Raw genomic sequence first — 24,280 nt, 5'->3', positions numbered from 1 at the left:
TTTTGGATAAGTGGTAAACAAAATCGAAGCTGAGAATTTGGCAGTAGTCGCAATTCATTGGAAGGGAGGAAGAAGTGGAGTTGTAGAACTTGAAGTTTCCAAGTTAAGTTTCTAGGTTGTGTATCTAAATATTTCAGCCTTTGTGTTTATGATCTCAGTAGTTCTTAATAAGCTGAGTAAATAATACATTTTTGGTTAATTTGCTTTGAGGGGCAAAACAAAAAATAATAGTGTACTTTAATTACATCAAAATAGTTTAGACTTAAATAACAACAATTATATAAATAAACACCAATACCATGGAGATCTTTTTGTATTTCTAATTCGAATGAAAGGGCAGCTCCAACTACATGGAAATTTCTGAAGGTTACATGTGCGCTGGCGGCCTGTGACCTTGAGGTCATCCATTACTCTGTTGCCCGTCTTAACTCACACCAAGTCCCATTCACCACACAAACCAAAGACCTCACTGACCTACGCTGGCTCCCAACCAAACAATGTCTTGATTTTAAAATGCTCAACTTCAGGCCCCCCAATGCCGTGCCCCCTCCCTATCTCTATAATCTCCTCCAGCCCCACAATCCTCTGAGTGTTGTTGATGTTATACTCATCCTGACAAATGAAGAATATTCCACACATTGTATCTTGTGCCTTAAAGATGGTGGACAAGATTTGGGGAGTCAGGAGGTGAGTTACTTGCCATGGAATTCCCAGCCTCTGATCTGCCCTTGTAGCCACAGTATTTATATGGCTGGTCCAGTTCAACTTCTGGTCAATGGTGGTAACCCCTGGGGTAGTGATGGTGGGGTACTCAGCGATGGTTATACTATTGAATGTCAAAGGGCGATGGTTAAAAATCAGGAAAAAAGTTAAAAGGAAGGAAAACTCAGGTGTTAGGACTCAAAAAAAGGTACAAAAACTAGCATAAGGGTACTTTATCTGAATGCTCGTAACATTTGAAACAAGGTAAATGAGTTGATGGCACAAATCATCACTAAAGAGTATGATTTGGTGGCCATTACAGAGACATGGTTGCAGGATGGTCACGGGTGGGAGTTAACTATCCAGGGGTATCAGACTGTTGGGAAGGACAGACAGGAAGGTAAGGTGGTGTAGCTCTGATATTTAAGGATGACATCAGCGCGGTAGTAAGAGATGATATAGGTTCTGTGGAAAAAAAAGGTTGAATCCATTTGGGTGGAAATCAGAAATAGTAAGGAGAAAAAGTCACTGATAGGTGTAGTCTATAGGCCACCAAATAATAATATGGTGGGGCGAGAAATAAACAAAGAAATAACGGATGCATGTAAAAATGCTACGGCAATTATCATGTTGATTGGTCAAACTAGATTAGTCAAGGCAGCCTTAAGGTGGAGTTCATAAATGTATCTGCGATAGCTTCCTTGAACAGCTTAACTTCTGAAGTAGGGAAAATGCTTGAATCTATCATGAAGGAATAAATAGCGAGACATTTGGATATAAATTGTCCCATTGGGAAAACACAGCATGGGTTCATGAAGGGCAGGTCATGTTTAACTAATTTGGTGGAATTCTTTGAGAACATTACATGCGCGGTAGACAATGGGGAACCTGTGGATGTGGTGTATCTGGATTTCCAGAAACCATTTGACAGGTGCCACACCAAAGACTGCTGCATAAGATAAAGGTGCACGGTGTTACGGGTAATGTATTAGCATGGATAGAGGATTGGTTAACTAGCAGAAAGCAAAGAGTGGGGGCAAATGAGTGTTCTTCCGGTTGGCGATCAGTGACTGGTGGTGTGCCTCAACGATCAGTGTTGGGACAACAATTGTTTACAATTTACAAAGATGATTTGGAGTTGGGGACCAAGTGTAGTGAGTCAAAATTCTCAGATGACATTACGATAAGTGGCAGAGCAAAGTGTGCAGAGGACGCTGAAAGTCTGCAAAGGGCTATAAATAGTCTAAGTGAGTGGGCAAGGGTCTGGCAGATGGAGTACAATGTTGGTAAATGTGAGGTCATCCATTTTGGTAGGAATAACAGCAAAATGGACTATCATTTAAATGGTAAAAAATTGCAACATGCTGCTGTGCAGAGGGACCTGGGTGTCCTTGTGCATGAATCAAAGTTGGTTTGCAGGTAATTAAGAAGGCAAATGGAATTTTGTCCTTCATTGTTAGAGGGATGGAGGTTAAAAACAGGGAGGTTCTGTTGCAACTGTATAAAGTGCTGATGATGCCACACCTGGAGTACTGTGTACAGTTTTGGTCTCCTTACTTGAGAAATGATATACTGGTACTGGAAAGATTGCAGAGGAGATTCACTAGGTTGGTTCTGGAGTTGAGAGGATTGGCTTATGAGGAGACACTGAGTAGACTTGAACTATACTCATTGGAATTCAGAAGAATGAGGGGAGATCTTGTAGAAACATACGAGATTATGAAGGGAATAGATAAGATAGAAGCAGGGAGGTTGTTTCCACTGGTGGGAAACTAGAACTAGGGGGCATGGCCTCAAAATAGGTGGTAGAAGATTTAAGACTGAGTTGAGGAGGAACTTCTTCACCCAAAGAGTTGTGAATCGGCGGAATTCCCTGCCCAGTGAAACAGTTGAGGCTACCTCATTGAATGTTTTTTAAGGCAAGGATAGATAAATTTGTGAACAGCAAGGGGATTAAGGGTTATGGTAAGCGGGCGGGTAAGTGGAGCTGAGTCCATGAAAAAATCAGCCATGTTCTTATTGAATGGCGGAGCAGGCTCGAGGGGCAAGATGGCCTACTCCTGCTCCTAGTTCTTACGTTCTTAAATTCTCTCTTGTTGGAAATGCCTGACACGTGTGTAATGCAAATGTTACTTACTATTTATCAGTAATTTGGAAAATATTAATTTTGTGTAACCTTGGAATGCCAATTTACTTCTTAAAATGAAAAATGTGCTTGGGTTTGAAAATTCCTTAACTGGCAGTGAATGTTATTATTTGGGGGGAAAAAATCTGTTTAAAGATTCTATTGGGCCCCCTCAGTTTTCTATTTTTCCTCTGCCTCATGTGATCATATATCCCGCCCAACGGCGGGATTTACAGACTGCATGTGTGCCCCAAGACCGGAAATTCTTGCGCGAGGTAAACAGAACTTTAAATTGCCCGCTGAATTTACTGAACTGCCTGTTACCATTCCCACAGCGGGAGGGACATGTCTATGACTCTGTGATGAACTGGTTCCAGCCACTACAGAACATTTGCAAATATTATTACACTGTGGCTTTCTTCATTAGCATTTGCCAGACTTACCTGATGGTGTCAATGTCAAATACTTTTTTGGGGATTTTGGGAGAGCTATCTTGTCCACCTTATGATTTCCCTTTGCAAAACAAATCCTTCTGTTGGTTCTTGGCTTCATTTCTAGGCTTTTCGCACACCTTTTTCCCCCCCGACACAAGCCTAGGCCGCAAGTGTTGGCTGGACGTCAGCCACGAGGGTGAAGCCACACGGTTTCCATCGCGCCCAACATGCCATAAAGCAGCTTCTAGCAGGAATCGCAAGATGCTCACCAGGAGTGGAAAACATGTTTCATTTTGCCTGACTTTAGCATTCAGGCACTTGGGCCATGTCTATTCCTCAATCCACTCCACCCGAGATAATACAGAACAGACTGACGAAGGACTGGGGCCGGAATTCACTCGCCGTTCATGCCCCCGCTGCCAGAGAGGACGGAGAATTTGGCACTCAGCCAAATCTCCGTTTACAGCAGTGGGACCGGAGAATCCCACTGGCGTGAACGGCCAGAGAATCTGGCCCTGGAACGTTCCTGGATTATCTGAGTCAGCACAGAAAAGGGCAGTGCAACCAGACAATGGTGAAGGTGATATTTTGGAAGGCAATTTTAACCTAACTCTCCAGCCAAGAAACTCGCAGATTTAGGCAGAACATGCAGTTGGATATTACCCCCCCATGAACCTCAAATGGGTAAACCAGCATTGCTTTCAATCTTGTCACTTTTCTAATGAACGTGCAAACTGAAAATGTCTGTCTCCAGGCCCTTTACAATTGCTAGGCTGAGCGGGTAAGCACAGATCACAGGAGCACAGAATAACTTTGTCTCAATTGACAACTTCAACAGTTTCTAAGCCATGGGTCCCTGTCCCATTGTCCTATTACTTCAATCCTTCGAGAAGAGCTCAACACAATTCAGTTCAGTGCACTTAACAGGGTTCATTTTCAGATCATCAGTCCTTCATATCCTGTCATGGACAGAATGTATTTGCTTTCTTACTCACCTGTAATCAGTATGTTTTGTACGGAAATAGGTGTGCCTTTTCTTACTCGTGAAGTGGGTATTCAAATTTTTAAAAATCAGCAGCAAGCTTCCGTGAGTTTAGAAGAGGTTATTTATTCTTAGGTACTTATCCCAAGCTAACTCAATGTCATGCACGCATGCACAGAAATTAGATATGGATTAAGATAGTGCACTTCTACAAATTACAGTTAATTCAGTCTCTAATTTATGATTTTCAGTCTTCCATGTGGCAGGCCTCTGGTTTCTTGAATGGATTTAATGATTTAAGGTCAAAATGAGAGTCTTGTAAAGTGAAGGGTTCACAGCAGGCTGTGAGGATGCAGTCAACTATCCAACAGATGGATTCTGAGGTGAACTTTGAAACTGAAACATGTTAAATATTTTGGCTGTTCGATGCTTCACAAATTGGCTGTACTGATGAACCCGATGGCTCTGCTGGTTCCGATCTGAAAACCGATCTTAGTTGGTCTTTTCAACAGACAAATAAAACATGGTTGTCTTACCAAGTTCAAAGCCTTTTACAACTAAGGTGCGGTGTTGATGTTGATTCCCCATCCTCAGTTGTGGGTGAACCCTTCTGAGGCCCACCACATCTAGTCTGAATGGAAGAGGCCCTCGTGATACAATGGGAGGTTGATAATGGCCCTTCACTTCCATCTGCCACAGAGTTTGGGATCTTTCCTTTTGCCCAATATAAAACATGGAGATTCTAGAAACTCCACAGTATTGTTTATTGACCCATTCATAAACAAAAGAGATGTGAGAATTCAGCAGATGTCTGTGAGGCAACTTCACTCATGTCCATATTTAAATAGGTATTCACCATAGACTTGATACTGTCTGCTGCCCAAATGCTAAAGGATTTGTGGCAGCCATCCTAACAGCTTGTTTGTGTCCAATTATTAAAAAGTATTGTCTGTAAGTTTATGAAATGACATTCTGGTAATTGGCATGACACTAGCCAGTTACCAATCTAATCTTTGCTAATATGGGAATCACCAAGCAAAATGAAAAATTTTGTATTTATATAGTGCCTTTTATAAGGACACCTCAAAACACATTACAGTCAATTAAGTACTTCAGAGTCACTACTGCAATTTTGAAAACAACCAATTTGAGCACTGCAAGGTCCCATATAAAACAATGTGATAATGATCAGATAATCTGCTTTTAGTGATATGGATTTGAGAAAAATGTATTGGTCAGGGCACCAGGGAGAACACCCCTGCTCAACTTCAGAATAGTGCTGTGGGATCTTTTACATCCACATGAGAGGACAGATGGGGCCTCAGTTTAACATCTCATCTAACAATACAGCACTCCCTGAGCACTACACTCTGCAACTTAGATGATGTGCTCGCATTTCTGCAATGGGACCATGGGTTCTCCTTACGCAGCTGCTAGCAAGTATTTGAAAGTTGCTTCTCCTGTCTGTAAAGGGTAGCTGGAGAGCTCCAGAAGCTTCACCTCCTCTGAGAGCTAACTGGATATCCAGGCCCGGTGTCCATGATGATCCATTGAGTCTGTGCCAGCTAGCTAGTGGCAAATGGCTGTTCATAGTTACTCGATTCTCATGTTGTAACCCCTGCTGTGATGCCAATGCTAGTGCCTGCTTCTTATCATTTACCTGATGGATGGTTTCTGGTTACCAACTCTCCAGGAATGACCTGGTGCCGCCAGGAATTAAAGGACAATCATCAGGACACTGCAACCCAGGGAGAAAAGTCCAAAGTTACCCATTTTCTTTTTAATTTTTTTTCATTTATTAAGTAAAGAGATTTTGGAGATGGAGACAGGAGACCATGTGATGAAAGCTGCAGATTAACCCTCAGGAGTTAGCAACCTTATTTCCACCTCTCCTGTTTAAGCTAACAAATCATAGCATTGTGGCATTCACTGCAGGGAGCAGTTGACAAGGGGGCTTGTCTGGAATGTTTAACCAGAATAACTTGCTCCCAAATGACACCTGTAATTATACACTTGTTGCTCAGTGAGGAGTTAAATTGCTCCTTAACTTTTTTCAATGCAACGTTCCACCTCTTTTTCCCCCCCGGATCAATTTTGCTTCATTTCTTTAATGGTGTATTTGCTTATTCATGGTTGAACTATATCGTTGAAGTGGGTTACATGGTGCTTGTTTGTGCTGAGTGTTACACCAGAGCCTCACTAGATTACATTATTCCTATTTCCCCTCTTAAACTTTAATCTGTTCTGTTGACTAGTACAAAAATTTGTAGAGCCCAATCTTAGTGAGACTCTATCTAGTGCTGGCTTAGACTTCAGACTTGGATCAAACATAACAAGATGCTGATCCTGCCTGAGGTTTAACACATGCAACTCTCATCATTAGGAATGTGCTATCAGCAGAGGGATGAAAAGAAGATAAAATGAAGCCTCCTTTTTAGTTAGAACAGGAGTAGATGTTGAGATCATTTTAGTAATCTGGTTGTATTGCACACATCCACATCCCCAGATCTCATTGTTAGCAGGTCACCTCTCCGTACCAGCTTACATCACAAGCAACTTGAATCAAGCATATACACCAGAACATGAGAGGACAGAAAGAACCAATGTTTCAAGGAAGACACAGACCTAATTGCTATTTCTAACACTGCAATACAGAACCCAAGAAAGCTCAACAAAGCTGTTCCGTGCGGGGCAGCCATTTTCTGAAAGACATTAACATCGTTGCCCCAAGAAAGCACCGAAGTGCCCAGGCAATGAAGAAAGTGTGGGGAGAAGAATTCTATGGTTAAGACAAACTAAATTAGAGTCTACATGCAGGACTCGCACAGACTCAGAAGTACTCGGCTTTGTAGGCCACACAATCTGAGCAATAGCGAAGATGGAGGAAGGCCAGCTTGTGTGGACTGCTGACCAGGCATTCAACAGAGGGGCAGCATGGTGACACAGTGCCAGGGACCTGGGTTCAACTCCAGCCTCGGGTCACTGTCTGTATGGAGTTTGCACATTCTCCCCGTGTCTGCGTGGGTTTCCTCTGGGTGCTCTGGTTTTCTCCCACAGTCCAAAGATGTGCGGGTTAGGTTGATTGGCCGTGCTAAATTGACTCCAGTGTCGGGGGATTAGCAGCGTAAATACGTGGGGGTACAGGAATAGGGCCTGGGTAGGATTGTGGTCGGCGCAGACTCGATGGGGCTGAATGGCTTCCTTCAGCACTGTATGATTCCATAGCTTTGTGAATTTAGCCTTGTGATATTAGAGCTGCTGAAAAGAGATTCAGTCTGGTTGGCTGACACAAAACCAAAGCAGTTAATGCTGCATCCAGCCTCCTAAACTAGAGTCAGAATCAGTAATAGATAAAACACTTCAGGTTAATAAATTATCAGAGATTCAACAAACTGAGCCCACTCAGTGGATCTCATCAACAAATGACTCAAATAAGTATCCTTGTTTCTGATGTCACATGATCCCAGACGTTATGACCCCAAAACATACAGATAAGTATAAGGGCTTCTGACAGTTAGTATATCACTAACCAAAATTGCAAATGAATTGTAACTTCAAACCCTCAGCCAAAGGTTCAACATTACATTTGAACAATTTACTTACAAATTTAGTCTTTTGTCATGATGCTTCGCAATAGGAACATACTAATTAAGAGCATGAGTAGGCCGCTCGGCCCCTCAAGCTTGTGCCGCAATTCAATAAGATCATGACTGGCTTAAATCCACTTTTCTGCCTATGCCCTCACCATAACCCTAGATTCCCTTCCTTAAAAATGTTTCTAACTTAACCTTGAATATGTTCAATGACCCAGCCTCCACTGTTCTCTTTCCAAGAGAATGCCAGAGACTAATGGCCCTCAGAGAGAAGACATTCCTCCTCATCTCCATCTTAAATAGCAGATCCCTTATTTTTAACTTGTAGCCTCTAGTTCTAGATTCCTCCACAAGGGGAAAGAAAGATTGTCTCAGCATCCACCCTGTCAAGTCCCCACAAAATCCTATACATTTCAATAAGATCGCCGCTCATTCTTCTGAACTCCAAGAGGTGCATAGGCCCAACCTTTCCTGTTAAGGCATTTCTTTCAACCCAGGAATCAGCTAAGTGAACCTTCTTTGAACTGCTTCTAATGCAAGTATATCCATCCTTAAGTAAGGAGAATAATACTGTTTTGTACATGGTACTTTAGGTGCGGCCTCACCTAAATCCCTCCATAAGCTTCTCAATAATCCCTCAATGCCAGCAAAAATCTATTAATCTCAGATTTAAAATTATTAATTGAGCTAGTATATATTGCTTGTGAGAGAAATGTCCTGAAACTATGTTTTGCATGAAAAAGTGTTTCCTAGCTTCTCCCCTGTTTTGGATTATGTTCCCTGGACCTAAACGCTCCACCAAAGGAAAATCTACTCATAATCTAACCCTGGGGAGACCTAGTAACATTCTGCTGCCTCTCCTGCTAAGGTCAATCTATCCTTCCAAAACAATCAAGCTGGTTACGTGAGACTGCAAAATCATCCACTGAAACATGGAATGCTTCTCCTTTATCTTCCACCTGATCAACCCCAAGCAGCCATGTGCACTGTAGCATGTTCTTCTATTCCATTTGCACTAAGAAAAGGCTCCACAGTATGGGACCCTCCTCCTGTCCCTTTGGCTCATGCTTCACAGCGGAGGCTGACCAAAGAAGTCTCATCCATCACGAGTGCTGCAATTATTTCGGACTCACGGCTTGGTTCTTTTGGTAACAATTGATGTTGTTTCCAGAGCTGGCATAGTTCCTGATGTTTTTTCATCATTTTGTACTTCAAAAACAAACTTTTACAGGAAACAAAACTACTTTTGCAGACATTAAAGCATAGATAGAAATGGGTTCAGGCAGTTTTCAGTGGTTAACAGGTGGCAGAAGCGTTCAGGTTTTCAGCTCTGCTGACTGCTGCCAGTGGAACTGACGTCAAACTGGGATTAATGAGCTGTCAACATGTAGCAATTTTATATCAGATACCGCACAGTGATGGCAAATAGCTTTTATACAAATAATCTCAGCACTTGGTCTTTAAATTCCCACAGAACTGTCAACAACATTCTAAGCTTTTAAAAAATCTTTGTAAAATCGTGTTACATGTAACATTTGTGCGTATGCTTAAGATACAAGAGTAGCATTATATACGCATTATAACACCACCAGGTCAATTTATTTTCCCTGAGGAATGCAAATCATCTAATAGAACATAGAACATTACAGCGCAGTACAGGCCCTTCGGCCCTCGATGTTGCGCCGACCAGTGAAACCAATCTAAAGCCCATCTAACCTACACTATTCCAATATCATCCATATGTTTATCCAATAACCATTTAAATGCCCTGAATGTTGGCGCGTCCACTACTGCTGCAGGCAGGGCATTCCACGCCCTTACTACTCTCTGAGTGAAGAACCTACCTCTGACATCTGTCCTATATCTATCACCCCTTAATTTAAAGCTATGTCCCCTTGTGCTAGCTATCACCATCCGAGGAAAAAGGCTCTCACTATCCACCCTATCTAATCCTCTGATCATCTTGTATGCCTTTATTAAGTCACCTCTTAACCTTCTTCTCTCAAATGAAAACAACCGCAAGTCCCTCAGCCTTCCCACCATACCAGGCAACATCCAAGTAAATCTCCTCTGCACCCTTTCCAATGCTTCCACATCCTTCCCATAATGCGGCGACCAGAACTGTACGCAATACTCCAAGTGCGGCCACACCAGAATTTTGTACAGCTGCAACATGACCTCCTGGCTCCGAAACTCAATCCCACTACCAATAAAAGCTAACAATCCGTACGCCTTCTTAACAACCCTATCAACCTGGGTGCCAACTTTCAGGGATCTATGTACATGGACACCGAGATCTCTCTGTTCATCCACACTACCAAATATCTTACCATTAGCCCAGTACTCTGTAATCCTGTTACTCCTTCCAAAGTGAATCACCTCACGCTTTTCCACATTGAACTCCATTTGCCACCTCTCAGCCCAGCTCTGCAGCTTATCTATGTCCCTCTTTAACCTACAACAACCTTCCGCACTGTCCACAACTCCACCGACTTTAGTGTCATCCGCAAATTTACTAACCCATCCTTCTACGCCCTCATCCAGGTCATTTATAAAAATGACAAACAGCAGTGGCCCCAAAACAGATCCTTGCGGTACGCCACTAGTAACTGAACTCCAGGATGAACATTTCCCATCAACCACTACCCTCTGTCTTCTTACAGCTAGCCAATTCCTGATCCAAACCGTTAAATCACCCTCAATCCCATGCGGTTCATACAACCATGATTATGCTCCTATTGTTTGCATCAAATCCCCTTAATGTGCTTGCTGCTACTTCATTATGCACTACAATATGTGCTTGCTCTCTATAAAATGAACGCTTTAAAAGGGCACATGGCTGGTGAGACCTTGTGAATGCAGAAAGGAAAGTTTGAGAACTGACACCTTCTCTGTCAATGGGAGAAATTAAACATGGAGGTGTACAAAATAAATGGCATCAAGTGTACCCAAGGTTGTACTCGATTGCATTCAGTAAGAGGTGGCAGCTAACATGGGGAGGTATGGTTTAGAGACTGGTGAAGCATTGAGTGGAGGAAATCAGCTAAGGTCTACCTTGTGTATGTTTTCACATCTGCAGTACCGAGTGCTCCAATATCAGACACATCATCCTTTGGTTGAGAAGTTAAAACTGAGGTTCTGCCTGCCTTTTGAGATGAACAGGATATCACTGAAGAACAATATGTTCTCTTGTGTCCTGGCCAACATTTCCTCTTCAACCATCGCCAATACAGCTGATTAACTGACCATGGGTCCAAGTTGACCATGTGTTGATTCCTTCATTGTCCAAAAGGGGTGCCCCATGTGCCTAAGAACTATCTGACTATATCTCAAAAAAGTACTTTGTATGGAGTGCTGCATTGTTTCTCAAGCACCAACTGCTAATATTTATTCCCCTGCCTTGGTACAGCTGTTTTGTCATCTATCGCAATCATAGATCATAGAATCATAGAAACCCTACAGTACAGAAAGAGGCCATTCAGCCCATCGAGTCTGCACCAACCACAATCCCACCCAGGCCCTACCCCCATATCCCTACATATTTTACCCACTAATCCTTCTAACCTATGCATCTCAGGACACTAAGGGGCAATTTTAGCATGGCCAATCAACCTAACCCGCACATCTTTGGACTGTGGAAGGAAACCGGAGCATCCGGAGGAAACCCACGCAGACACGAGGAGAATGTGCAAACTCCACACAGACAGTGACCCAAGCCGGGAATCGAACCTAGGTCCCTGGAGCTGTGAAGCAGCAGTGCTAACTACTGTGCTACCGTGCCGCCCCCATGCCCCCGTACCATGCCGTGGCGCCAATCATTCAGCATACAGCGGTTAGCACTGCTGCCTCACAGCGCCAGGAACCTGGGTTCAATTCCGGCCTCAGGTCACTGTCTGTGTGGAGTTTGCACATTCTCCCCATGTCTGCGTGGGTTTCCCCCGGGTACCCCTGTTTCCTCCCACACTCCAAAGATGTGCGGGTTAGGTTGACTGGCCATGCTAACTTGCCCCTTAGTAGGAGGGGGATTAGGAGGATAAATACATGGGTTTAAGGCGATAGGGCCTGGGTGGGATTGTTGTCAGTGCAGGCTCGATGGGCCGAATGGCCGCCTTCTGCACCATAGAGGTTCTATGAACTTTTTTGATGCCTCTCCGACACCCTATTGCACCAACCCACCTTTCTGCTGCTCTCTAGGCTTCTGCCAAACATTGCAGGTTCTTTCATTTATTTCCCTCCCATTATTTTAATCCCTCAGCACTCTCAATCACTCTACAGCTCCACCTCTTCCCACTTTCCTCTCTCACACTCTCTCCCTGCATTACCTGACTTGGCACGGTCTTAACTGTATGAACTGGAACTGCCTGTTCCAGATTGATCAGTTGTGAATGTTTGCTTTGCCTATCTGACACCATACTTGGTTTGGCAAACTGGAAGCAGGCTGGAATCAGAACAGTCACATGTTTGGCAGCGGATGGAGTGGGGTGGGATTGGGATAGCAATGTGGGAGTTGGGGGAAAGGAAGAATTATTTGACATAAGAAAGCTCTGACTATGTTTAGACTGTGGCAGATATCAGCCATTTCTCCAAGAACTGTCAGTAAGACCCACCAGTCTCTGCCAGGCTGCACCATCCCGATGAACAATGGTCTCACACATTTGGGACAGTTGGCCATGATGTGTGAAGCCTTGTTACTCAAATTTATGACTTCAAGGGAGTATCGTTTGCTTGTAAAAAGAAACAGAAAACTCTTGTGTCTGCAGTGAAGGACCACATATGAAGCCCTGGGAGTTCAACAACTTTCTGACACAAATGAGAGAGCTTGCTGCGCTGAGTTAAGATGGTTTAAGTTTTTCCACAATATGGCTCTGGCTAATGAGCAGCCAGAGGACAGTCAAAAAAAAAGGTCGACTTGACTAACTGGGATAGGGTGACACAATCAATTTCTTGGGATCATAGAATGATAGAATCATAGAATCCCTACAATGCAGAGAGAGGCCATTCGGCCCATCAAGTCATAGAATCATAGAATCCCTACAGTACAGAAAGAGGCCATTTGGCCCATCAAGTCTGCACCGACCACAATCCCACCCAGGCCCTACCCCCATATTCCTACATATTTACCCACTAATCCCTTTAACCTACGCATCTCAGGACACTAAGGGGCAATTTTAGCACGGTCAATCAACCTAACACGCACATCTTTGGACTGTGGGAGGAAACCAGAGCACCCAGAGGAAACCCACGCAGACACGAGGAGAATGTGCAAACTCCACACAGACAGTGACCCAAGCCGGGAATCGAACCCAGGTCCCTGGAGCTGTGAAGCAACAGTGCTAACCACTGTGCTACCGTGCCGCCCTGCAAGTCTGCAAAACTATCTTACCCAGGCTCTTTCGCCATATCCTTGTAACCCCACACATTTACCACAGTTAATCCATCTAACCCACACATCTTTGGAGTGTGGGAGGAAACTGGAGCACCTGAAGGAAACCCACGCAGAAACAGTGAGAACATGCAAACTCCACACAGTCACCCAAGGCTGGAATTGAACCCAGGTCAATGGCGCTGTGAGGCCGGTTGTTTGAAGCCAGGGTTCTGGCGTTGGAAGCTGGCAGATTGGGAAGGAGGAGACTGGGATTGGTACTAGGTCCATGTCATCAATCCCTCCCTACAGACACACACAACTGGAAACAACTTATTGCATAACTGTATCTGAAAGTACAGTGACTGAGGCTAGAGAGAGAAAGACAGTATTTAGTAATCCACAAACGGGTTACAATGCAGGAAAATACATGAACAGTGTAGTTTCCTAACTGGTGCAGTTTAAATTGGTGCTGCCCTCCACACGCACACACATTGCAGGCTAATACAAGTCAGAGTCCAAACCTTTGATATCGTTCGCCAGCGCTTTCCACGTAGGGGCGAAGTCAATGCAGTACCCGCACCAAGCAGCGTAGAACTCCACCAGCCAGGCGTTGCTGGAGTTGTAGAGGGTCCTGTAGAAGTTACCCCTGTTCAGGATGGTGACCTGGTCGCTCGAAGAATACAGCCCAGTTCCGCTCATCCCGCCCGGCGTTGCCCACAGGGAAATCGCCGCTAAAGAAAGCAGCACCACATGCCAGCGTTGCGCCATGTCTGAGGAGCCCCAGCAAGTAACAAACCGACCTCTAACCTTCCCCAAACAACATTGTCTACGTGCGGGAAGTCGGAGGGAGGAGCAGGGTTTCGTGTTAAAATTCCCCTGATCACATTATGTACACAGAGCAAATAATCTTATTTACATCTCCTGCACACTGCCCAGCCACACATTAAAATCTGCTCCCGCACACACCTAGCTTTGGTTCTTGTGTGCAATGCACTAACGTGTATCGCATATTTACAATTATAATTCTAGAGATTTCTCTGCAGAATGATCTCGCTTTCACACTCAGAATCCCTCTAAAGGTTTATTCGTTGTTTCTTGCGTTTTATAAGGTCTAGGGTTTCATTGATAATAATAAGACACTTCAGGGCAAGCCTGCACCTCAAATGAGTGATTAGGAGGGGTAACTCACTACCATAAGGGGCTGAGGCTGATGCCCTCAGGTGCAGTTCTGGGGAAGTCGAATAAACTCAGAAGGGAGAGAGCAGTAGAGAGTTATGCAGTCAGGTTTAGATACAGTGCAGTGGGAAGGGGCGCATGTGGAGCATTAATACTATTTGAGCCGAATGGTGCTGCACTTTCCTTGGGGCGCTGGTGGTGGCGTAGTGAGCATTATCGTGGTCAAATTGATGACCCATGCAATCAGGTAATAAATCTGAGCAGTCGGAGGAGATGGAAAAGCAGCCTGTTTGGGAGTGTGGAGGAGCCAGGATGGGAAATGTGCAACAATTTAATATCACTCACTCAGGCTGACCGAATGATGTGTTTGGGAGGGATTCCACTGTATAGAATCAATTCCCTCACAAAAAAAACATAAAATTAGAAAGTGCAGTCAAATCAGGAAGTGATTTTTCACATGGTGTTTGGAATCAGTAACTCCATTCTTCAAAAGGTGGCACAGTGGTTAGCACTGCTGCCTCACAGCGCCAGTGACCTGGGTTTGTTTCCAGCCTTGGGTGACTGTGTGGGGTTTGTACCTCCCACCCCCCATGTTTGCTTGGTTTTCCTCTGATGTTCCAATTTCCTCCCAATGTCTGAAGATGTGCAGGTTAGGTGGATTGGTCATGCTAAATTGCCCCTTAGTATCCAAAGGTGTGTAGGTCAGGTGGATTCGCCATGGTAAATGCGCAGGGTTATGAGGAAAAGGCACGGGATCAGGCGGGGGTTTGGGTAAGATGCTCTTTTGGAGAGTTGGTGAGGACTCAATGGGCTGAATGGCCTCCTTCTGCACTGTAGGGAACGGATGGTTCCATGGGTTCTACGGTTTGGAATTTTAGCTAATTCAAATGCTCAAGACTGACATTAAGGATAAAATAGAAAATAAAGCAGATATAGCCCATTATTTAGATAAATGGCAAAGCACATGTGACAATCACAATTTCCTCTGAATATCCTGTGATTTGATTTCCACATTTCTTCACAATAAAGGTGGGATTTGATAAACACATATTTATGCTGCCCCCATCAATGGAAGGAGCTTATTCCATCATGTTCCATCATGGGGGGCGGGGGGCTGGGTTACAGCCGAGGACCATCTGCTCTTACTTAGAACACATATAAATGAATGGATTTTCCAGCAGGATCCACAGGATTCTGCTGAGGAAACTGTGTTCAGGTTGTAATCGAGAATACTGTTGTGAGGAATCCTGGTGAAAAATCATGGGGTCAGGAGGTTTGCATTAAATAATTAATCTTCTTTGCATACTTTTATGTATACAAAAGAAAATTGGAGATGTGTCACAATGGTGGATGTGTGAGCCGACCAGTGGGAGTGGGACCATCGGAAAGGAAGGCCACTTGATGATATTCCTCCAGGAATACAAGCAAAAGATAAGGCTGAAGCATTTGCATGGAAATTGAGCTAGAAGTGCCAAATAGATCAATCTTAGCCTCCTCCGGAGGTCCCCAGCATTACAGAAGCCCGCATTTTGCCAATTCGATTCACTCCACGTGATATTGTGGTAACGGTTGTGAGTACTGGATACTGCAAAGGCCATGGGCCCTGACAATATTCCGGCAGTAGTACTGAAGGCTGGTGCTCCAGAACTTGCCACATCCCCAGCCAAGCTGTTCCAGTACAGCTACAACACTGGCATCTACAGCAATGGGGAAATTGCCCAGGCATTGTCCTCTAATTAAAAACAGGGTCTATTCAGCCCAGCCTGTTATTGCCCATCAGCCTGCTCTCAATCATCAGTAAAGTGATGGAAGGGCCATCAATAGTGCTGTCTGTCTAGCAGCACTTGCTTATCAATAACCTGTTCACTGATGCTCAGTTTGGGTTCCGCCAGGGCCACTCAGCTCCTGACCTCATTACAACCTTGGTTTAAACATAGACAAAAGAGCTAAACTCCAAAGCTGAGGTGAGGTGAGAATGGCTGCCCTTGATATAGAACAAAACAAAGAACAGTACAGCACAGGAACAGACCCTTCGGCCCACCAACTCTGTGCCCCTCACAGTTGCCTCACTAATCTAATATTTTCTTGTTTCTACGTGGTCCATATCTCTCTATTCCCCTGTCTATTCATGTATCTATCGAGATGCCTCTTGAACATTGTTATAGAATCTGCTTCCACCACTTGCTCCAACAGCGCAGTTGAGGCATTCACCACACTCTGTGTGAAAAAACTTGCCTCCTACATCTCTTTAAAACTTTCCCCCTCTCACTTTCAACCTATGCCCCCGAGTAATTGATCCTTCGACCCTGGGAAAAAGACTCTGACTATCCACTCTATCCAAGCCTGTCATAATCTTATAAACCTCTATCTGCTCCCCCCCTCATCCTCCGACACTCCAATGACAACAATCCAAGTTTGTTCAATCTTTCTTCATAGTCCATATCCTCCAAACCAGGCAACATCCTGGTAAATCTCTTCGGCACCCTTTCCAATGCATCAACATCCTTCCGGTAGTGTGGCAACCAGAATTGTACACCATACTCCAAATGTAGCCTAACCAAAGTCTTATACAGCTGCAACATGATTTTCCAATTACTGGACTCAACACCCCGACTGATAAAGGCCAACATGCCATATGCCTCCTTGACCACCTTATCCACCTGAGTTGCCACTTTCAGGGAACTGTGGATCTGCACTCCTCAATCCCCCTGTATGTCAATATTTCTAAGGACTCTACCATTTACTGTATACTTTCCTTCTGCAATAGATCTTCCAAATCACATCACTTCACATTTGCCTGAGTTAAATTCCATCTGCCATCTTTCGGCCCAGGTTTCCAGCCAATTTATATCCTGCTGTATCCTCTGACAATCCTCTTCAGCATCTGCTACACCCCCAATTTTTGTATCACCTACAAATTTACTAATCTGACCACCTACATTTTCCTCCAAATCATTTATATATATATTACAAACAATAGAGACCCCAGCACTGATCCTTGTGGAACAGCACTGTCACAGACCTCCAGTTAGAAAAGTGCCCTTCCACTGCTACTCTCTGCTTTCTATGCCTGAGCCAGTATTGTATCCATCTTACCAGCTCTCCTCGGATCCCATATTACTTCACCTTCTGTATCAGGCTGCCATCAAGGCCATATTTAACCCTTCAAGGAGTCTTGGCAAGACTGGAGTGAATGGGAATCCGAGGGGATACTCTCTGCTGGTTGGAGTCATACCTGACTCAAAGGAAAATGGTTGTGGTTGTTGGAGGTCAGTCATCCCAACTGCAGGACATCACTGCAGAAATCTGGTGACACAGTAACTGGTTTCACAGCATATTCATTTTGTTTGAATTTGTTCTGCCGAAGATCTGTATGTATTTTATTACCATGAACAAGAACTAATAACAGGATTAAAACATAAATATTAACCTAACAAGATTGACCTTTTACTCCTAATTCTTTATAATATACACATATCCTTAAGGACCACTTAATAAATGAACAGTAATCAATTCATTGTATAAAAACAATTAAGTTGATAATAGTATAATATTACATTTTTTCCAGCTCCTCTGTGGGACATTGTATGAATTTTAATTCAGCAACAGCATAGTGATATGGCCATGATCTTGACCACGATATGTTCATTTCTTATCATGGATGTCATTTTGTAGATCACAAGCATTTTTATTTCCCGAGTATTCACACATTTAGTTGATACATTGTTATGGCCAGGTAAGAAAGGTTGAACTGTCTTCCCTCCATTCAACCTCCTCGGTTGGCCACAGTAAAGGTTTTAGTTTCTTTTTAACAAGGACATGGCTTTCTGGATCCAAAACATAGCTATTAAAGCTGTGAGCAAGAAGGAGCCAATCAAACAACTTAAAGAAAGAACAAAGTCATGAACCACTAAACCCTAGGAAAAATAACAATAATGTCAAGCATTCGACCCTCATGCAGTGAATTTTACCCCCTCCCCGCCCCCCCACTCCCCGCTCCCCCCACTCCCCGCCCCGCCTCCCCACTCCCCACCCCCCCCACTCCCCACACCCCCCCCCACTCCTCGCACCCCCCCCCCCCCACACTCTCCCCCACTCCACACACACACACACACACACACACACATACATACATGCACATACCACACACAAAGGTATCGAACATCAGGGAAGGTAGAATCCAATTTTAAAAATGTTAAAATAATATATGATTAAGTGTCATTGATTGTCATTCAGGCATAGATTGTTAAACATTGCAACTGATTTGGATTAGCTGGGAGTTTTTTGATGTGGTCAGGTGTAGAATAATTATTACAAGATACAGGTTCACTGGTAGATTTATTGTAAAGTCTGAGCCAGGATATCCACTTGGTTCAAAAGAGAGAAAGCCTTTTTCTCTCTTTCAGACTTTCGACCTCTCTCTTCTGCTGAAAACTTTCTTGCAATCTCTATAGTGGTTGATAGTCTTGCCTGGCAATACTTCACCCATTGTGTATTTCCAATGGGTGTGGGTGGGTCAGTCTGTGGCAGCCATTGTTTCAAAATGCAGCACTTTGCAGTCATGTATCCCTTCCTCAGAGAGTTATGAGTTTCAATGGACCTCAGAATTAGAGGAACTGTCTCTTCACACTCTCCTGAGGGCAATTTGTTTGTTTTTCACCTTCGCCTTGGAAGGTGGCTTTGCATTTTCAAGTAGTTTTTCTATGCCTTGTTTAAAATCACAAAATTTCCAGTCGGTTGTGAGTTGAAAAATCATAACTTCAAATATACAGGAGCATAGCCTTGTGACACCTCCACATCACAAGAAATGGAATGTGATTCACTCTCATTTGATGCCAATGTATGAAATAATCTAAATTTTTAAAAAGCACATTTATTTCCTTAATTTTGTCAGGATTATCCCATTGTTCTAACTGGATCTCTTTAAATTCTGAACAGAGCTTCTACAACACCTTCAATTTCCTGCAATGTGGGTGATTATTAGGCAATATGGTTGGAGAAAGAAACTTCAATTGAATAACCTTATATTTTGAGTTTTGCATTTCTCCACTAAGGTCAAAGAGTTGTGGTTGGTATAGACTGTGTTCTCTCAGACAAACAAGGGGATTTTCCGGCCATGCTCTCCCCAAGGCCAGAAGTTCCCGCCTGTGGCCCACGGACCTTTGCACGGTCCGCCGTATTTTCTGTCCTGCCCACTACGATTCCCGTGGCAGGTGGGATGGGAAAATTCCACCTAAAGTCTTTGAGAGCCAGCAATAAATGTAGATTTTTTTTTCTACTGTGGAATACAGTTTTTGATATTTGTTCAGTTTTTTTGGAGAGGTATCCCATTAGTCTTTCAATCCCTGATCCATCTTCCTGGAGGAGGACAGCTCCGACATTGAGGTCACTAGCATCAGTGGCTTCTTAAACTGCTTGGTTGAAGTCTGGCGCGGCTACTTTGGTTTGTTTATTAAAATGATTTTCAGCTACTCAAAAGCTGTCTGGTATTTCTGGGTCCATACTGCCTCTGGCTTTTTTTTCTGTATTAGACTATTAATCCAGAAACTCAGCTAATGTTCTGGGAACCCAGGTTCGAATCCCACCACGGCAGCTGGTGGAATTTGAATTCAATAAAAAATATCTAGAATTAAGAATCTACTGATGACCATGAAACCATTATCGATTGTCGGAAAAACCCATCTGGTTCACTAATGTCCTTCAGGGAAGGAAATCTGCTGTTCTTACCTGGTCTGGCCTACATGTGACTCCAGAGCCCCAGCAATGTGGTTGACTCTTAATTGCCCTCGGTCAACTAGGAATGGGCAATAAATGCTGGCCAACCAGTGACGCCCATGTCCCATGAATGAATTTTTAAAAAGGCCTATCATCAGGACAGCCACAGTGCAGAATCTCCACATCCCGAAAAATCTCATGATTTCCCATTTTGCTGTAGAAATGGGAAACCAAATGACTGCTTGTACCTTTGCAATTCTGGGCAATACTTGTCTTTGACCAACCATATTCTTAAATATGTCACCAGAACCTTTGTGGACTGCTCCTTGTGAAATTTGCCACTGCAATTGATGATTGCAGGTGTCACTGTACACTCGGAGGTCCTTTAGGTACACTACACAATTGGATGCGCCTGCCTCTACCTGGTTCACAGACTTTGAAGGGCGGCCAGAGCATTTCTGGGCCCAAATGGCATAACTCAACAATAGTATAACCTACCTGGAGTCACACAGGTAGAGATTTCCCCTGCGTGCATGGTCAAACAAACTTGTTAGTGTCCCTTGAGTAAACCTATCGATATAATGTAGGCTGTGTTACCTACCCTATTCATGCAGTTTTCCAGGTGGCCTATTTGGTAGATGTTGGCCCTGGTCAATGCGTTCACCTTTCAGTAATCAATGCAAGGCCTTGTGGAACTGTTCAACTTGAGCACAAGTACAACTGGGGAGTTCCAGCTACTGCTGCTCATCTCTACCTGTTGGTGCTCCAGCATGTAGTTAATCTCCTCTTGAACCTGGACCAGCTTTTCTGGGCCCGGACAGCATGGATATTACATTTTGAGTGGGGCCTCTCCCACATCCACATTGTGTGGATTAAAGTTGTGCATCCTGGGTTGTCTCTACAGGTGCTTTTCAATGGAATGAAAAAGCTTGTCAGATCTCCTCTCTATTCAGCATTTAAGTGGATGAATATGGTGTCCAAATTTGCTACAATTGCTGTGTGTGCTAGCTGGACGGTAGGGCGTTCATTGTGGGCCTCACCCACACCCTCATCTAATTCATCCTCACTGTTCCTCTCAGCCACCTGGTCTGTGGTTATTGGATACACTGTTTCTTAGCTGTGATATTGTTTTATCATATTGACATGCATGGTAATATAGGGCAAAGTCAGCATGGTTTCATCAAGGAGAGATTCTGCCTGACAAATCTGTTAGAATTCCTTGAGGAGGTAATGAGCAAGTTAGACAAAGGAGAGCCAGTGGTTGTTATCTACTTGGATTTCCAGAAGGTCTTTGACAAGGTGCCACATAGGAGACTGCTGACTAAAATAAGAGTCCATTGTGTTAGAGGCATGGTACTAGCATGGATAGAAAATTGGCTGACTGGCTGAAGGCAGAGAGCGAAGATAAAAGGGTCCTTTTCAAGATGATGTGGAGACGCTGGTGTTGAACTGGGGTAGGCACAGTAAAAAGTCTCACAACACCAGGTTAAAGTCCAACAGATTTATTTGGTAGCATGAGCTTTTGGAGTGCTGCTCCTTCATCAGGTGAGTGATAATGCAGCCGGTGACTAGTGGAGTTCCACAGGGGTTAGTGTTGGGGCCACAACTTTTCACTTTATATATTAATGATCTAGATGAAGGAACTGAGGGCATTTGGGCAGCATGATAGCACAGTGTGCTGCCTCACAGCGCCAGGGACCCGGATTCAATTCCTGGCTTGGGTCACTGTCTGTGTGGAGTTTGCACATTCTCCCCATGTATGCATGGGTTTCCTCCGGTGCTCCGGTTTCCTCCCACACTCCAAAGATGTGCAGGTAAGGTGGATTGGCTATGCTAAATTGCCCCTTAGTGTGAGGGAGACTAGCTCGAGTAAATGCATGGAATAATGGGGATAGAGTCTGGGTGGGACTGTGGGCGGTGCCGACTCGATGGGCTGAATAGCTGCACTCTCTTCTATGGATTCTATGATTGTGGCTAAATTTGCTGATGATACAAAGATAGGTGGAGGGAATTGGTAGTATTGAGGAGATGGCGAGGCTGCTGGACAAGTTAGGAGAATGAGCAAAGAAGTGGCAAATGGAATACAATGTGAGAAAGTGTGTGAGGTTATGCACTTTGGTAGGAAGAATAGAGGCATAGACTATTTTCTAAATGGGGAGAGAATTCAGAAATCGGAAGTGCCAAAGGACTTGGCAGTCCTAGTTCAGGATTCTTGGCCAGGGCATTGAGTATAAAAGTTGGCAAATTATGTTCCAGCTTATAAAACTTTAGTTAGGCTGCATTTGGAGTATTGTGTGTAGTTCTGGTTGCCACACTACCAGAAGGATGTGGATGCTTTGGAGAGGAAGCAAAGAAGATTTGCTAGGATGTTGCCTGGTCTGGAGGGTTTTAGGCATGAGGAGAGATTGGATAAACTCGGATTTTTTTCACTGGAAAGATGGAGGCTGAGGGGTGACTTGATGGAAGTTTACAAAACTATGAAAGGCATAGATAGTGTGGATAGTCAGAGGCATTTTCCCAGGATGGAAGTGTTGAATACAAGAAGGCACAGGTTTAAGGTAAGCTGGTAAGTTTAGGGGAGACATACGGGGAAAGTTTTTCACACAGAGGGTGGTGGGTGCCTGGAATGCACTGCCAGTGGAGGTGATGGAAGCAGGCACGTTAGCAATTTTCAAGGCAAACCTTGATAGAGATATGAACAGGAGGCAATCAGAGGGATAGAAACTGTATATCGGTGCAGGCTTGTTGGGCCTGTTCCTGTGCTTTGTATTGTTCTTTGTTCTTTACTTGCAGGTTGAGTTGGTAGTTAGGAAGGCAAATGCAATGTTAGCATTAATTTCGAGAAGACTAGAATACAAAAACATGGATGTACTGCTAACGCTTTCTAAAGCTCTAGTCAGACCACATTTGGAATATTGTGAGCAATGTTGGGCCCTGAATCTAAGGAAGGATGTGCTGGCCTTGGCGAGGATCCAGAGGAGGTTCACTAGAATGATCCTGGGAATGAAAAGCTTGATGTATAAGAGGCGTTTGAGGATTCTGGGCCTGTACTCAGTGGAGTTTAGAAGGATGGAGGGGGACCTCATTGAAACTTACAGAATAGTGAACGGTCTGGATAGAGTGGACATGGGGAAGATGTTTCCATTAGTCGGAGAGACTAAGGTCCGAGGGCAGTCTCAGAATAAAGGGACAACCCTTTATAATCGAAATGAGGAGGATTTTCTTCAGCCAGAGGGTGGTGAATCTGTGGAATTCATTGCCACAGAGGGCTGTGGAGGCCACGTCATTGAGTGCATTTAAGACGGAGATGGATAGGTTCTTGATTGGTAAGGGGATCAAAGGTTGCAGGGACAATGCAGAAGAAAGGGGTTGACACCTATCTGCCATGGTTGAATGGCGGAGCAGACTTGGTGGCCGTCAGGATTTTGTGCCCTAGTCGCAATATTTCCACACAGTACCTCACGGCGCCACTGCGACGATTACTGCCCACTCCTAGTTTGCAGGTCTGTATAGGAGATCTCCACTTCTTCATCAGCACCTCATTTTTAATGATTTTTAATGAAGTAATATTCAAGGATTGCTGCTGCCTCAGCTTCAGTTTGGGAGCCTGAGAGCTAATGTTTTTAACAAGAGGTCAACTTTCTAAACTGCAACCATGGCACAGTGTGCCATTGGCTGCACACATGCCATTTTGTGGATGCTGCTTGTCCACTCTACTGCACATTGGAAGCAAGATTGATTCCACACCCTCAGTGTCCAGCTGGTGTATGGCCACAGGTAGCAAATCGTGCAGCTGAACACCCAGTATCCTGGCAGCAAGTTATAATACTTTCATTCTGCAACAGTCCATTGTGCCAGCTACATCTGGGTAACTGTGGCAAACCAACAGATGGATGGACGAGTGACAAGATCAATTTACTGATGACATGGATCATGACCGGGTAGCACAACCCTTGCACTTGTACATTGCATGTACACAATGAAAGCCATGCTGTCAAAATAAATTAGATAGAGTAGACCATTCATATGGTGAAGTAATGCTTCCACTGCCTAGATCACACTGGAGAAGGTCTGAACTTCTTGGCAAAGCTGGTTTCAAGGTTCATTGTGGTCAGTTACATTTGGCACAACCTGACCATCATGAAGGAATGGCCTTTGCCAACTTTGTGGTGAGGAACTAAGAAGCAG

At 44.1% G+C, this 24,280-nt stretch overlaps 1 protein-coding gene across 2 annotated transcripts in view; it reads right to left on the bottom strand.

The window, feature by feature from the left end:
• qsox1 (quiescin Q6 sulfhydryl oxidase 1) overlaps nt 1–14,027 on the bottom strand; it is a 114,592-nt gene extending 100,565 nt beyond the window's left edge. The window contains exon 1 of one of the 2 annotated variants that reach the window (XM_078218058.1): nt 13,723–14,027. In XM_078218058.1, coding sequence (XP_078074184.1) covers nt 13,723–13,969 — 247 coding nt within the window. In that variant the 5' untranslated portion in view covers nt 13,970–14,027. The remainder of the gene's footprint in view (nt 1–13,722) is intronic. The other variant, XM_078218057.1, reaches the window with a different exon arrangement.
• Between the last annotated feature and the right edge of the window lie 10,253 nt (nt 14,028–24,280).

Source organism: Mustelus asterias, chromosome 8 (genome assembly GCF_964213995.1).
Source record: "Mustelus asterias chromosome 8, sMusAst1.hap1.1, whole genome shotgun sequence".
In the NCBI taxonomy this organism is placed as follows: domain Eukaryota; kingdom Metazoa; phylum Chordata; class Chondrichthyes; order Carcharhiniformes; family Triakidae; genus Mustelus; species Mustelus asterias.
The sequence above is the reverse complement of the archived record's forward strand: the minus strand, read 5'-3'. Positions and strand labels throughout refer to the sequence as shown.